This window comes from Necator americanus, chromosome X, assembly GCF_031761385.1.
Source record: "Necator americanus strain Aroian chromosome X, whole genome shotgun sequence".
NCBI classification, from domain to species: Eukaryota; Metazoa; Nematoda; class Chromadorea; order Rhabditida; family Ancylostomatidae; genus Necator; species Necator americanus.
In genome coordinates, this window is record NC_087376.1 from 9,170,544 (window position 1) to 9,187,006 (window position 16,463).

At 41.2% G+C, this 16,463-nt stretch overlaps 3 protein-coding genes across 4 annotated transcripts in view; 2 read left to right on the forward strand and 1 right to left on the reverse strand.

Moving 5' to 3' along the window:
* Positions 1–524: 524 nt before the first annotated feature.
* Positions 525–16,463, forward strand: part of RB195_021967 (uncharacterized protein) — a gene marked incomplete at both ends in the record, with an annotated part of 29,957 nt that continues 14,018 nt past the window's right edge. Inside the window, 6 exons of one of the 2 annotated variants that reach the window (XM_064208926.1) lie at positions 525–584; positions 697–775; positions 4,541–4,638; positions 4,709–4,911; positions 10,265–10,391; positions 11,686–11,784. In XM_064208926.1, coding sequence (XP_064064807.1) covers positions 525–584; positions 697–775; positions 4,541–4,638; positions 4,709–4,911; positions 10,265–10,391; positions 11,686–11,784 — 666 coding nt within the window. Of the gene's footprint in view, positions 585–696; positions 776–4,540; positions 4,639–4,708; positions 4,912–10,264; positions 10,392–11,685; positions 11,785–16,463 lie in introns of those variants that run through there. The other variant, XM_013444752.2, reaches the window with a different exon arrangement.
* RB195_021968 (uncharacterized protein) lies at positions 12,387–12,743 on the forward strand (the record flags this gene model as incomplete). The annotated part of the gene is made up of 1 exon (XM_064208928.1): positions 12,387–12,743. One exon carries the CDS (start codon positions 12,387–12,389, stop codon positions 12,741–12,743), a length of 357 nt encoding a protein of 118 aa, XP_064064808.1.
* RB195_021969 (uncharacterized protein) overlaps positions 12,980–16,463 on the reverse strand; it is a gene marked incomplete at both ends in the record, with an annotated part of 6,522 nt that continues 3,038 nt past the window's right edge. The window contains 3 exons of the mRNA XM_064208929.1: positions 12,980–13,068; positions 13,809–15,801; positions 16,052–16,122. Of these exons, the coding sequence (XP_064064809.1) occupies positions 12,980–13,068; positions 13,809–15,801; positions 16,052–16,122 (2,153 nt within the window). The remainder of the gene's footprint in view (positions 13,069–13,808; positions 15,802–16,051; positions 16,123–16,463) is intronic.

Consider the following 16,463-nt stretch of genomic DNA (forward strand, 5'->3'; position numbering starts at 1 on the left):
CTAAGGGTATCCCGCTTTACGCAAGTGACAGAAGGGGTTCGAAGTTCAGCTCTTTGTCATCAGTCGAAGATCAGAGATACTCGCGCATTCCCAAGAAAAGAAGAGCTTGGTGGGTCGGACTTGTGATGTGTTTCAACGATAATCGTTAGATCAGAGCTGTGAACAAGTGGATGCCACGCTATATCATGCGCACCGCTGGGAAACTCCCGGCCCAAAGGTGTGTTCCTGCGGGAAATGAAGTAACTGGGCTCCCCTTATGCGTGATTGAGATCTTCCGAAGTCGCCTTAGGAAACATTAAAGTTTGTCTTCTTCCACAAAATGCCTATTTTCCTTGGAATTCGCATCTTTCCATTGCTTCAGCATATGATTACTCCCTTCTATATTTGTACCTCATAGCATCACATGAATTTTGCTGCCCATTTCGATTTTCGAGTTTCGAGTTACCACTCCACATTATTTCATGTTGGTCTTTTAGAAAAATTGACGCACAGAAAGTGTTCATTTTGCTTGGAAGGACCACATCATGAATTCAGTGCCTAGCCAGGCGGGCGGAGCAAACCTGCTTAATGGGCTCACTGCACAGGTTAAATTTTCTCTCACATAGATACTTCTAGTAACTGTATTATAAAATCCAATGCTTGTCTTCTTTGTTATAATCTAGATCGCAGGTCATTCATATAAAAATGATCTTGTAGCAGCTAGCAGCATTATCCGGAGTTCTTGGAGGACAGAATGTGTTTAATCAAGCACAAATTGCTGCTCTCACGGGCTCTGGTAAGTATCATGAATAAATTAATTAAGTTTACAAGTTGTGGTATGTGTGAATATCGGTGATGTATAAGTGCACAAGTTTATGATGTACTCATGTTGTTTGGATCCAGTAATGAAGCTTCACTTTCACTTTTCAGTTTAATAAGAAAGAACCTATTCTAACATCGAATTTGTAGTAAAATAAGTCACCACCTAGAGTCTGATGTTGAGCCAGTTGTTGAGGCTAAGAATGATATCGGGGAAACTATGTCTGGTTTAAAAAAAAATGATCAAGAATGGTATCATTGCTAGAATTTTGTGCTATACTCGCAGCCATCATACCCGGCTTCCTATGCTGAGTTCTAGCAAGAAAAAATTTGGAGGTTTGGAACAGTAAATTAGGGATAGTGCTGTAGAATCTCTTCGCTGTTGAGGTCTCACCTGTTGAGTGCCTTCCTCTCCTGTTTGAAGCGATGGTCCATTGCGCGTTAGCTGAGGATCTCACTTCATGATTCGAACAAAACCATTTCCGCATGCTCTACGTGAAGTGAAGGAAGGATCGCGTCCTGCAAGTACCTTGAGCAGATGTCTGGAACAAGCGAGGAAGTGTTGGAGCTAGACAGGAAGTCACGTTTTGCGTCAAACGTTTGTCGATCAGTGGCTTTGCTCTTTACCCGTCAATCATTTTATACGGTGACTTCGTTGCCTTGCGCTATATTTTATTTCAGAAACCTGGTCCTCAAACTGGTAATCCAGGAAAGCAGACGCAGTAAAGTGCTGCAACACAATATGCTAATTTAGTCGTTTGACTAAAATTAATGGTTATAATGGACCTATAATAAATAGTACTATAATGCATAATATAATTGTATTAGGAAGCAAGAAAGCCATTAACTCTGGCAACAGTACGGCTATCTTGTTCTCTCCTGAAAAAATCTCATTCACAGTGTTCAGCTGACCTTGCACAGTCAACGCCGGGGAGTTTTAACAGGATACCTTTGTCGTCCGCCACATTGTGTCTAGGCAAAGGGAAGGGGAAGTGTTTTTGCGTCAGAGGCGAAGTGTACAGGTGCCTTGCGGTAGCTCGCTAGTACCATTACAGTGAGGGTTACCATTACAGTGAGGGTCGTTGTGGTTCTCTTTGCAAACCAGTTATGATTTTTCCGCGCCTGCAACTCGCTCCAGCTGACACTTGTATGGAGTCGGCCAGTGTTTCATGCTATCGATGATGTGATCATAATTCGACCCGCAGCAACGGCATGAACGATATGGATAGGTCTCAGACTTTTGGCATTGTTTTATTCGTCACCTTACACTTCCATTCTGATAGGATTGCCGCCGAGTAAGTCCTCCGTTGTCACAGCAAGGCGTTCTGCCAGACAGATCGGATTCGTTAGCACCCAGTCCGCATCCAGAGGAATTTACTAATGCGAAGCCGAAGGGGTTAGTCGCGTTTCCATCCTGTATTAGATGCTACGACAGATTGGAGTACATGTACGAGTGTCAATGATCTGACCGATTTAGCGCGGGTGAAATGATCAACTGATCAAAATCCTGCAACATTCTATAGGATTTTGATCAATTGTTCGCCCATTGTGCGCTTTACACTTGTCAACTTTTGGGTTAAAGGCAGCATACCACGAATCTGACTTGGTGAGGGAATCCACGGGAAAAGCTAGAGGTGAAGCTTTAAGTTGCTGGATCTGTGGTGGTACCGCTCATCTCTCCCTGATCATCGTAAAAAACGGTGTCAGAACCGCTTTAGTTCCACAACCGCAAAAGTTCCTACAAGTTACGTAAGAACGCTCCTCTATGTACAATTTCCGGTCCCATTAGCAGCTTACTTGAACATCTCAGGAGAGCTCATAAGTCTTCGATCGCTTGCTTGTGAACGCGAAACCGTCGTAAAAACGGGCGTCATTCACGCGGTTTTTTTTTAAATGACGATTAAGGAAGAATCAGCGGAACCACCTCGGATCTCGCAGTCTGCAACTCCATCTCTAGCCTTTCCCCTGGATTCCCTCACCACGTCAGATTCGTGGTGTGTTGCCTTTAAACATTTCACTACATCAAAGAATGCAAATGGTGGTTACGTAACGAATTGACGAACTTTTAACCATATTTTAATAGGTCCTATTTGGCTCTTTATAAACGTTTAGAACAAACGAAGCTCATTCACAACTTTTTTTTAAGATTACTACAGGAAAGTGAACATGGCCATGTTGAATTCCCTCCAGTTATCCAGAAAGTGGCGTGGAAAACAGCTTTGCACCACTCACACCCTCCTACCAGGCACCTAACAACGTGCCACATTTGGGATAGCAGGCATGCGCATCGTGTCTGTCTTCGAGCTAGAGAGACAGTGTAGACATCTCACTGACTCTTCTCATTGAAGGGTTCGGTGTGACAGGAGCGTTTCTCTCGCCGTTCTGGATAACTAGTGAGAATTGGGGTGAGTGATCGGTCTAATACTCGTGAGGTTCGCCCCCGATCTTGTCTGTTCTTGTAGAGATCCCAACATCCTCAAATTTGTAGTATGCTAACTATACTAACAGTATAGAAGAGGAAGGAACTTGCTACAAGTAGTCTAAAAAGTCGGGACCAAACACGCTCTATGTTGAAGAAATTCGCTTGACGAAGTTATGGTCTTGAAGATAACACCAGAAGACTCTTCCCGAACTTCGCATTCTAAATTCTCAACGGAAACAAGACTTCGCGGGATTTGCTATACAGTCTTTAATTGTTCACATCTTGGTGTTCCTTTGTCCTTTGCTGCTTGGTGATATTCTCTCTCAACTGAGGTATTTACCGATTACTTTGGCGGATTACGTCCCCTAAGCGCACATTCACGCTCTTGCTCATCGATGGTGTGTTTAATATTGACTTCTTATTCTATATTTTTGAATTTGCGATCTACACAGGGTTCTGTAATGTTTTATCGTTTTACACTCCACATTCACAAAAGGAGAGAGGAGCAGGTGAAGAGGGTCACTTCGCTAACCCCCAGAAACTGAGGGGAGTCAGAGCTCCAGCTTCAATTATCGCACTTGTGCCCATATACCAAGACCTTTTCGTTAGCATCACAGTTGGCTCGCAGGTGGTTTTGGACTTAGTGAGGACGTTCTGGGTAAAATGTAGCTGCGGGTACTTTCAGTGGCGCCCTTATTTCTGGAAGTAAATAATTAAATTAATCGGGCCCCACGACCTAAGCATTAGTCTTAAAGGATCTATGATATGTAATCTAAAGTTACTAAGAGAACAAAGTAAGATGGAACGTCCAGAAATAAGGGCGCCACTGAGTGCTTCTCCCCCAACTACCTAACTATCCTCCCCGACATCACGGGTTGGCACGGGTTTATATAGGGCCGTTATTATATAGGACACGTCGTTCGCCTATGCATTAATCACGCAAGAAATTATGTAGATGATTTCGGCCCTTTTTCTAACTGCTATGCAAATAACGGAATTTGGCATTGTTCAAATGTGCCCGTAGGCGAATTAGGTGTTTCAGATCCTGAGCTGGTGGTTGTACAACTGATGCTGATGTATTCAAACTTTTTTTTTCTTCTTCTCAGATATTGAAAAACGGCATTGCTAAACTTGTTTATCTTTGATTACTGCAACTTTTATCCGATCTATACGCACTGAGCGAAAGTGAGCAAGAATAGAAGGAAACTATGTTGCAAACGGTTCAGATTGTATTGAATGCGGTCTCCTAACTTATTGTGCACTCTTTGTTTTTGTTTAGGTCAATTAATATGAAGATTATAATCGCAACAGTATATTTAGGCTTATCAATGCCTCTTAACAATGCAATCGCTTCTGTGTCTCAACAACAGTCTGTTCTTCCTGTGCAAAACGCTGCACATGTCGCTGTTGAAAATAAGGTTACCTGAATTCCTGAAGAAGTTCCTTACAATTATTTCTATATTTTTACGAGAACGCTATTATCCTTAGGGAAGCATCACTGGAGGTCCACATAATGTAAATGGAGTTGCATCCGACACCTCATTAAGTTCACTTCCTTGGCCAGTCGTTTCACCAGTCATGAATGTACCGCATTTCGACTTGTCTACTTATCGTTTCGTTAGCCTTGATGTTGCACCCAGTCGAGATGTCAATGGCTTTGATTTGCCTCTTGCTGATGTCACTACTCTTCGGTAAGTTTAAAAACTTTTTTGTATACGCTGGTTCTCAAGTTTTGAGTTAGTCATGAAGTTCTACTAATTCTTCGGTCGAAATGAAGGCTACTCTTTCTTTGTGAGATCTGTTTCTTGTTCTAATTTAATTCAAAAGGAAATGTATTACTATCGAAATGATAAAACAAATTAATGTATAATTTGTAGCAAGATGAACGGCAACATTTAACCTTCATCGGTTTTCCATATTTTAGCTTTTATATTCCCAAATACATCAGTAAGATATTGTAGTCGTGTCAAAACTACCAGACTATATCATCCCACTAATGTATGAGAGTCTGGTGCAGTTGCGTTAGCGGCTGTGCTTGAGGCAGCGCGGTGCAGCCAGTGGTTGCGAACAAGGCAGGACTATCGCGGAACCCGGACCCTCGCCCTGCTTCGCGTGTAATCGCTTGAACAACTGCATCAGTCCTCAAGTCGTTTTGATCCTATTATAGAATCCCTTGAGGGAAAGAGATATCTCAGCTGAATCTATAGTGGCAGGATTAAAGCAGTACAAGGTTAAGGAACAATTATTAATTATGACTTCAATGTTTGAAGGATAACTCAAACGCTTCTGAAAAAACCTTTTGTATATCTTTAATTTCTTTAGTCCTTATCATATTTTAAGAGTTCGGATTAGTTGATTAGAGAAACAAGCATATCCTGGAAATCTGGCAGAATTACAGCAACGACTCTGTTCAAAGCTTAGAATATGATTTTCGAGTTTCTTTTTATGATCCTTTTAAGCAGTGCGAGTTACTCCTCGGCTTTAAAGAGGGTTTCCATCTTATTCACTGCTAATCTAGGTTTGTAACTCATCTGCTCTTCTTTTGTCAAATATCAGTACTTGGGCCCAAAAAATTCGTTAAAATCATGAGGCTGTTGGTTGGCTTCTCCTAGCTCGACTTGTTTACTCCATGCGAAGCTTTTTCGAATTGTTTCGAGCTTTCACTTGTTCAAATCATCTATTTAACTTTAAAAATAGATGTCGTGATTTATATTGTTATGTACTTATATTGTAGAACAGATTACTGCTGATGATTAATGCTGATTATGATTAGGTTGGCTTGAAGTATTATGTTGCGGCATAACTCTCAATTTTTCAAATGTCACTCCATTGAAAATTAACAACGTCTGGAAGTCAGAGATATGCACCATCTCCATTCACCACATGACGCCTGGTGCGTACAACTTATCTATTTCTCAAAAGGATTAAAGTGGGACTTGAAGACGTCACCGAGTTTTTTTCTTGAGCACATCCTCGGTCTTGAACTTTTTTCAATGCAAAAAGCACCGGAGGTAACTGAAGAGCTGGTACGCGACGGAGGAAGCGAGAATAGATCTATAAGCAGGTTGAGAAATTACCAGCCAACATGAGCCAAGTCTGCGTGATCGCGCGTTGCCGTAGTGGAAAGATGTTTTGGCCCGCTGTCTGTATGGGAGATAGACGTGAGCTTTTAGCACTGGCATTTAGAGTGTAGGTCTGGGTGTCAGTAACTTGACGTTTGGGCAGAGCGTGCGTATCGTTGGGTACCCGCAGCATACGCGATAATTTATTCTTAGGGAAAACGACTGGCAACGACAATCGTTAATTGCGATGCGCAGCAGTTAATAGCGTCAGCACAGCATTGCGTTGTGTTTGCCCTATGCTCCGCCCATCCCATCTTCCATCTTCGGCCCTCATCGTCTAAAGAGGTGCGAAACATGCCTCGCAGTAGCACACTATCTCTGGTATTGTTTCTATACGAAGTATCGATCGTTTACGTCTAGACCCTCCCACACGAAATCCCAGAAGTGAAAATAAGTGTTTTATTTGTGTAAAACAAACAAATCGAAACTTTTACAAACTATTGCAGTATCTTACGTGCGTTAAATACTCTGTACAAATACAAATATATCTATATCTTCTATGTAGTTTTTTTCCATCGCACATCTACGTCTTCGAACGGCCAGGTTCTCGTTTTTACCCTTTATTTTGAACGTTTTCAGCTTCATTGATGTTTTCTGATGTTGTTTTGTTCTTGTACACATCTTCTAGGTTTTTGCTTCATTTTTTCCCACGTTTTTTTTCCACTTTCTACGTTGCTAGGTTGTTGCCTTTTTGTTTTTTGAACTTTCCTAGAAGTCAACTCTACCACGTAATTGCAATACAAACGCGGCACATGACCTCAGTGATGTAGTGATGGATGGGCGTGGCTTAGTGATCACAGCTAGCCTAAGATATGCTTGCTTTGGCCTACCGACAGCCTCTTCTGCAGGCACTTATTCAGCTGCGGGTACCTAACGACCGCCGCCCTTGGGCAGGAGCTCACTGTAAGTTACTGCATACCATTGCTGGACCATCTGCAGGAGAAAACTATTTTCTTGGGTTGGAGGTTGGGCTTGTTCTAAGCTTCCCAGCCCGATTCACCCAACGTCGGTTCCGCGTTTTAAGAAATCTGAGTCTCTTAAGAAGAGAAGAGAAAGGCTTACCCTCGGTTTGCTCGCAATTTCAAGTGCTCGTGAGATACTCAACGACAGCGTTCATGGACTTCGACATTCTTGTCTAGACTACGCACATTTGTTGATGCCAAGAGTGGACGCTAACATTCTTTTGATGGCATGCTCTTCCACAACGTCCTAGCTTGTCCGCACCCGACCGCTCACAATCATCAAGCGAATAGCCGCCATTCACTAACTTGGTAAATCTTATCAGTCGTAGACATCTTGAAAGGGTTTCATCCTCGCTCTCAACTTGCACGAAGTTGATACGACCCTGGCTTCCCTTCAAGCTAGAATTGTGGTAGAAATTGAGATGTGTCGTGCGTATCATATTAGGAGCAAGCTGGTGTGTGACAACAAGGTTGGTGAAAGTTTAGTCTAAAAGGCTTACGCACCCAATAAACTATAACACGTATGAATATGCTCATGAAATATAAAATCTTCAAGAAAAAATTGGGGAAGACTTATGCGACAACCTAATACGTCTTCTGAACACGTAACTTTTCCAGTTTCATATTTAGTATCCGGATTCTCCCGCTGGCTAAGAAAATAAAAACCTCAAAACCTCACTGTATTCACAGATAGGTAATAAGAAGAATTCCTGGTAACTGCCAGGGAGAAGAGTTAGAAGCGTGCGAAGATCTGTCAGTCGTTCAAATAACAATTTTAGGAGCTAGGCTGCTAATAAGCTGTTTATGCAGCACTCGCAAACTGTCGAATTAACAGCAATGAGGTGTCAACACATGTAATTTGTCCAGATGAGATCATGTTAGCGGCGAGAGTAGTGTAGCGGTTAGAGGTTCCGCTTCCTGCACGATCGATTGGAGGTTCTAACCCATCCTAGTGCTCACCAAGCCTTTCATCCCTCCGGTGTCGATAAATTGGTGCCGGACTTGTCTGGGAGGATAAAAACACTGACTTGGCACATCGGCTAGTCACCGCAAGTCATTGTATAGGCCAGTTCGTGAACCTCATACGATTCTGAATTGAAGTGAACGTGATGGCGCATCCCAAGCGGATTGATTAACGACAGAAACCTTATCCTTTTATCCTTTACGATCTTGTTATATTCACTGTTGACAAGTCTCCACCTTTCTCGTACCATGGTATTGAAATAGGAGCTGTTGTTGGCGGTGCATGCAACAACGTCAGCAGGGTTGTCACCTGAAAACTACAGATGGGAACTATTTGGGACACAATAAAAGAAAAGTTTTTTTTTCTTTAAATTTATTCGTTCTCCAAGTTCTAAAACAAAAAAAAATACAAATCCGCTTCTAACCTTGTCAAAAAATGTACTCTGCTTTCTAAAAAGAAGAGAGTTTTTTACATATCTAGGAAACATTTTCAACAGCTTTTGAAGTACATTCGAGAAGAAAACCATCTCTTCAACTCGAACTACCATTATTTCTTAAGTAAGAAAAAAGTTCAGCATCAAGAATGAGACGGACGTTGAAGCGGTGTCTGTTTTGCTAAGAGGTGAAGTAAATTGTCAACGACTTTTACTCAGATGTCTACATGTACTTTGCGTCAGTATTTTTGTTTGGAGGCCTGTCTAGACACTCTAGCTTCAGATATTGAGAACCGGTTTGGCACAATTCACTTAACAATAGCAAATGAAATTTTAGTAATGAATTTCACATTGCTGTAAAATGTTTAGAACTATATGTTTTTATATCAATTTCTGGGGAGAATTCCTTCGGTTATTGAGGTCGGTGACGATGGCACCTTGTATGCATTCCAAAATTGCGTAGGGGAGTCAACTAAAGGTATAAGGAAAGGCACTGAGATCCAGGTGGGTTAATAAAGAGACATTTAACGTTGAGGTAAGCCAAAATGAAAGGGTGATGCAGTGTGCATGCGACCGGATCGAATGGATTCGGTGGAAATATCTAGGCTTCGAACAACTATTCTTTCTGCCAAAGCTATCCGTTACTTCTTCTCTCGACTATAAAATGAGGAAATTCAAATAAAAACCACTTTCCCATTTGCAACCTCCCTATTTAGATGAATACCGTCACCTTTCATTTTTGTCGAATAAGATTATCCTTTGATGTAATTATTTGATTGTGTCGACTTCCGTTTTACATAGACATGGTGGTGATGTTTTCGTCAAATTTTAGTTGCTTTTTTGGTACATAAACGGCTTCGGTCGATAGGTCTTTTGAAATGCTCGCTCATTATATCTCTTAAAAAAAGTTCTTAATATGAGTGACTTGTACTATCAAAGAATCATCGGAGTAATCTCATACAGTGAGCTTTACCTTTAGATTATGTCGCTCTAAAGCATCTTTAATTGTGTGGTACTGATATTTCAGTGCGATCTATTTGAAGGTAGCGTTCAAATAGATCGTTGATGGAAAAATCTTGATTTTGAGTTTTCTCCTAGGGTTTTGAGAAGTAATTCTCAGGTATCACAGTAAAAACGCGGAACAGCACTTCTCCTGAAATCGGCTGGATCAGGAGTACCGAACTGATCAGTTTATCTGACGAAGCATCTTCTCGCATCCGCAAAATTTACAAAAGAACACGCTTATAATAGGTTAGTCAGAGTTTAGCGATGAAGTAACTATCTCCACCCATACTAGTGATGGGATTCACTTCAAATGCTGCTACTTCTCTACTTGTACATGTGTAAAGAGTTGCTTCGTCGGATAAACTGGTCAGTCTGATTCTGTTTTTCCATGGGGTTGAGAGGAACATTGTTTTTCAAGTTTGTTTTTTATAGCGTCATTTACAAATTGCCTCTCGAACCCTATCTACTATAACAGGTCATGATCGGGACACCTGCTCTGCTAAAAAGTACAAACTTCATCTACTTTCATGACATACTATTGGAAATGTGTTGATGCAGCAGACAGTGTCGTTTTCATAGCGTTGTGGATTTGGAACACTACTTCCAGCGATTAGATATTTCGCAGAACGACTATCATATCGGTTATCAAACCATGAAAAATCACTGTGTTGTTGACAACAATGAGGTTTGTTTGATTTAAATGGAAATGAACAGAAGTGGATAATATAAAATGAACATTTTTATTCAAAGTATGTGCCCGACAATCAATAAGTCGGTAAAATCATCTGTTTTTTCTGAAGCGATACATATTACATCAGGAATCTGCGTCCGGCAGATAACGTGTTAAAGCCCTTGTCAATGTAATGATGAGGACCAGCGCTTGGTTTTTCAGAATTCCAAATTTGATCTTGTAAGATGTTGTTGGATTGGGCCATATCCATTCCAATTCTCGATGTTAGTGTTCGTTCCACTTGAGTTTCAGAGAGCAATTGCTCCCATATTGCGATTGGTGAGGTTTGGGCGGGCGTAAAAGATCTTATTTCTAACCACTGGAGCTCCACCCAAAACTGCTGCCATTCTCTCCTTGATTTCGATTTTTGATTTTGATTTTTTATCGTTTCTCCACCGACCTCGGCGGATTACTTGCGTGGAGCTCGTGCGACTCCGCGCGTCTATGACAGCTCAGGAGTTTCCCAGAAGAGACATTCCTTCATGACTTTCATGCTTTCGACTTTCCTCTTGCTCAGTTGAAGATGTTCGATAAGACAAAGAAGTTCGAGGCCTACCTGTTCACGTTCAATGTTTCCCTCTGAGTTAGCTTCCCAAATGCCTACTAACTGAACCCAAACTTCAGTTGTAGACAAGAGGATTTTGAATCTGTAGTTTTTAAGATGATGGCCTCAGTCGTCAGGGTATACTCAGGAAGTCAAGACTACTCTTCTTTTTTCGTCTCTTCCTTGAAACCATTCTTCTCTACTGTGCGGTCTTCTCCTGTAGGCAAGCTTTCGCCTTTTCCATGCACCCGAAGAAACATCACGAGTAAAATGCAAAGGTAGAAATATTAGACGTGTGAGAGCAGGATTTCCACACTGTAATGGCATCCATAATCAATAGGAACCGGATAGGGAGATGTGAAAGAAAAATCGATAAGTGCGATACGTGCTGTAGAAGGGAGGATTCCTCTGCTTTAGATTCGGTTTCTCCATTCCTCATTTTTGAACATACAGTAGCGGCCAAAAATCAATTGACAAACGGTTTATCGAGGTTTTCTCCTCTGAAAATCGCTGAATCGTCTCCAAACTTGTACCGATGGTGTCATTTGGTATTAGAAATCTTTTCCAAAAAATATGTTTACTTTGCTGTTTCAGGAATAGTATTATTTCCAAAAAACTGAAAATGTTCATTTCACACTTTTTTAATTTTTGATTTATTTTATTTATGTTTTATGCTTTTCTCCCGTATTTTTTTAAATTTTATAGTTTCCTGTTGTATTTGGATTATCGGTAGAACATTTGGAGCACGCCATATGTCAATTGAAACTCGAAAGTCCATTCTTCGAAGAATCGATCAAGGAATGAGGCAAGTCAAATTAGCAAAACTCTTTAACGTCTCCAGAGCGACTATCTCCGCTTTTCTGAAGAGGGTATCAACATGTGGAATAATTGGAGCAACGACGAATCCAAAGTCGGATGACCACACGAGTCACCGATAGGAACATCCTTCGAATGAGTCGTGCTAATCCTAGGCTCACTGCCTCCGATATTTAAAGTGAATTGGCCATCGCAAATCAACAGATCCCATCAGTTAGAACTGTTCGAAGACGCCTACAAGATGCCAGACTCAATGGAAGGCGTCCTGCAAAAAAACCACTCATTTCAAAAAAGAATCGCGTTGCTCGTGTCAAATGGGCAAAGGAACATATTGGTTGGACTCGCCAGCAGTGGAACAAAGTTCTATTTTCTGATGAATCCAAGTTCAATTTGATGAGAAATGATGGTATTAAGTATGTCAGACGTCCAGCCGGAAAAAGATTCCATCCCATGTATCAACTGCCCACTGTAAAGCATGGTGGAGGAAACATTGTGCTTTGGGGTTGCTTCAGTAGCATGGAGTCGGACCTCTTCGCCAAATTCATGGAAGTTTGGACAGATACGGTTACGAGGAGATCTTAGAAACAACAATGCGTCCATTTGCTCTTCAAATCATTGGCAGAGGATTCATCTTTCAGCAAGATAATGACCCGAAGCACACATCCTCGCATATTCGTGACTGGTTCAACCGGCGTTATGTGGAAGTTCTTGACTGGCCAAGTCAGTCTCCGGATCTGAATCCGATTGAACATTTATGGGAAGAGCTGGAACGTCGCATGAAAGGGAAAAAAGCAAGAAATTCCGCCGAAAAATTTGCTCAATTTGAAGAAGCCTGGAATGCTATCCCACACTCTTGTCTTGACAATTTGTTGGACTCGATGCCACAGGCTGTTATTTATTTATTTATTTATTCACATACACCAATGGTGCACCAGAAAAGAAGATAAAGAAAACAAAAAAAAAACAAATGGAACATCCTTTGTCTGAGTCAGAGATTCTTAGGAGTAAAAAGAAACTACAAACTCTACTGAAACCGGAACCCAATTTATTGCCAAAGAAGACTGGTGCTGTCTCTTCCTGCGGTAGATAACAAGTGCTAATGTCAACATGTCGTTCTCCTACTCCAGAAGGTGAAGAATCCTCTTGTGACATCTACTATCTCCTCCAGAGCGCTTATCATTGGTCACGTTGCCGAAACATCAACGTTCGGAAAGCCAAATTCGCCCAAGGCATAGGGAGCACGTTGAGCTAAAAGCGAGTCTGACAGGAGACCTTAAGCAGGAGGGTTCACCAACTTTTGTGATCCTCAAACGACTGACCACCACAATCTAGACAAGCGACAGCCAAGAGCAAACCTGCCAAAAGATGCGGTACTTAGCAAAGAAGGTTATTCCGAAGTAATTGAGAGAGGAGTTAGTATGACGCATGAAATTAAAGAGAGATATGGCCAAAGGATATCAGTATCCTCGTTAGCGAAAGAGCTTCAGTGACCGGAATAGACTTCATGTGTCGGAAGAAGGAAAAGAGTGGCCTCGCAGTAAGCTGAAAAAGGTAACTATAGGAGAGCCAGTACAAAAACAGGAGAAATGCAAAAGACAACTAAGAGGTATCATTGACGGGAATCCGTGATCCAGTTCCATGCCCTGTGCAAAAGGCACCAGACATCAGAGAGTTGCTAGAGTTAGAGGCATGCGGTTAGACATCAATATTCAGACACCGGCTTGTTTCAATTTTCTTCAAGTTCGCCTTGAATATCCTACTATGTTCGGCTTTAACAATATCCCGCGGTAAGAGCTCCAACCATCTAGCTGTTCTATAGAAGAAGTTATTGAACATCAGGTCAAATTTTCTATGCTGTATTTTAGGGTAATGTAAATTGAAACCACCAGTTCTTTCACTAGTAGGTCTGAAGCACCAATACTTGCTTGGCGTTAATTTGGTTTCATTTCTGAGGATCCGAAAACACAAGATTAGATCGGCGTGTATACGTCTGTTCCTCAAACTGCTCATACCTAATTTTTTGAGACGATCCTTGTAGCTATTCACCGCTAAGTCTGTTGACATTCTTCTGCATAACATACGCGTAAAAGTCTCTTGCACCTTTTCGAGCTTTGCTATATATTTTTTCTTTGAAGGGCTCCAAATTTGAGAGCCATATTCAAGATGAGGTAAGACGAACGATTTGTATAGACGAGTGAGAATAGTTGGATTAGAGGTGTGAACAATGCGGAATAGTCGAAAAAGGGCCGAGTATGCTTTCCTTACAATATGATCAATATGTTCTGTGAAGTTGAGGTTATAATCCACAAAAATCCCTAAGTCTCTTACAGATTTACAAATTTTAAGAGCTACTCCATTCATACTATACTCAGCCACATTCCCTTTACCTATATGCATAACCAGAGACTTGTCGTGGTTAATGCGCAGATCCCATTTGGAGGCCCAGTCGGACATTTTAGCTAGTGATGTCTGAAGTGCATTGCGTACTTCGAGGTAGTTCTCGTCATCGTATATGCCGTAAATCTTAATGTCATCAGCGTACATTTGGACACTGACGTGAGAAGAGGTTCTGATAACATTAGGTAAGTCGATAGTGTAGATGAGAAACAAGAGAGGGGAGAGAACTCCTCCTTGTGGAACTCCACTTCTGCAAGGGAACTTGGCTGAGTATTTGTGGCCAACTTTGACTGTCATACTTCTCATATTAAGATACGAGATCATCCAATCTATAATATGGCCCGTTATTCCGAAGTACTTAAGCTTAGCAATTAATTTAGAGTGGCATACTTTATCGAAGGCTTTAGACAGGTCAACGTATATTATATCAATCGATTTACCTTGATTGCAAGCTAAGGACCAGTCAAAAATACTATCAATTAGATTAGTAGATGTCGAAGCTCCACCGACAAACCCATGTTGTTGAGCGGGAATCAGATGAAACTTCTTTAGCCAAGACAACAGTTTATCCCTGATAATCTTTTCCATAATTTTGACTGGCGTTGGTAATAAGCTAATAGGACGATAGTTGCTCAGCAGATTAGTACCTGGGGACTTAGGAATTGCTGTAACTATGGCGCTTTTCCACACCTCCGGAACTTCACCTAATAGCATAGAGATGTTAAAGATATGGGCTAGAGGACAACATAAAGTAGCAGCACACTCCTTATATACAATTGGCGGGATTCCGTCATATGTTTCACTGACCGACGGTTTGAGAGACTTGAGATATTTGTAGATATCTGAAGGATGGAAAAATATGGCACGGCACTGCTGTTGGATAGGACCAATGCCAACAATTTCTGGAGTATTATTACTGCACTCTGAAGAAAACACACTGGCAAAATGCAAGGCTAGGGCATTAGCTTTATCAGCATCTCTGATATAAGTAACTCCTGTTTGATCTGTAAGACCAGGAAGTTTTCCATTGCCTTTCATTTTATGCCTTAAGTACAAATAAAAGGGCTTCATGGATTTGCTGTGCACTAAGTGGCGCTCTCGATAACGAAGATATCTTTTCATGTGGAAGTCAATGTCAGAACATACTTTCTTGTACAGCGGGTTATGTAAAGGATGGTTTAGCTCCTCAAAAAGACGTTGTTTCTGAGAGATTAAGGCTTTCAGCTGAGGTGGAAGATTCGAACAAAAGGGGCGAGGAAATCGAAAAGGAACAAATTTTGCAAGACCCTCATAAACCTTCTTGCAGAATCTGCGATAAATGTCCGAACATGAAGAATATTGATTGAATAGAGTAAACCAGTCAACACCAGAAAAGTAATCGTTTAAGGAAAGGTAGTCAGCCGCGAAAAAGTTAGGAAACGGAATTCTTGGAGCTGACATAGATACAGGTGTTTCGAAATGGACAATTGCGTGGTCGGATGAGGCTAGGGGTGGAAGAAGCTCAACATCTAGAGTGTAGGCGCTAGGTGTAAGGAGGATGTCAAGAACCTTATCAGAGTGGGTAGGCAGATTCACATTTTGCACGAAATCAGCACTGGTGAAAAAAATCTAAGAAAAGCGATGAAGATGAGTTGAAAGCTACGGAGTTAATCCAATCTATATGTAGATTGAAGTCCCCGAGAATAATAGTTTGATGATTCATAACCGCAAGATCGCTAAGTACGTCTACAAGTTTTTTATCATCAGCAGCAGAACTATTTGGAGGTCGGTATATTTATTTTTATTTATATTTATTTATTTATACTATTGTTATTTATACTAATACTATTACTCTATTATATTTCTAATTAGAAATAACCTTATTTCTCGGTTTTTCCTTTCGTATCTGAGCTTTTTTTCGCTTCTTCTGTTTTCGCAGCAAAGGTACATCTAGAAAAAAAAATTCTTTGCAACTACATCTTGCCCCCAATCAATCTTTAGTAGTCTTCCGAAGGTGCCACTGAGCAATTGCATATAGGGAAGCGATAAAAATTGGATTTTCTACGAAGCGTCGCCTGCAGGGTCTTAAGTAGACATGATGAAAGGACGAAGGTTCCACGATGAGAAAAGACAGACAGTGATCTCTGCGCACGAGGCCACAACCCGTTCTTTATTCGTATGGAGCGCGCATGATTTTAAAAAGCGAATAGGAAGGGAATGCAACACATTTTCTGTTTCGGATTCTTCAGATACGAAAGATTTTCCTCGGGTTATAAATATAAATCATTTAT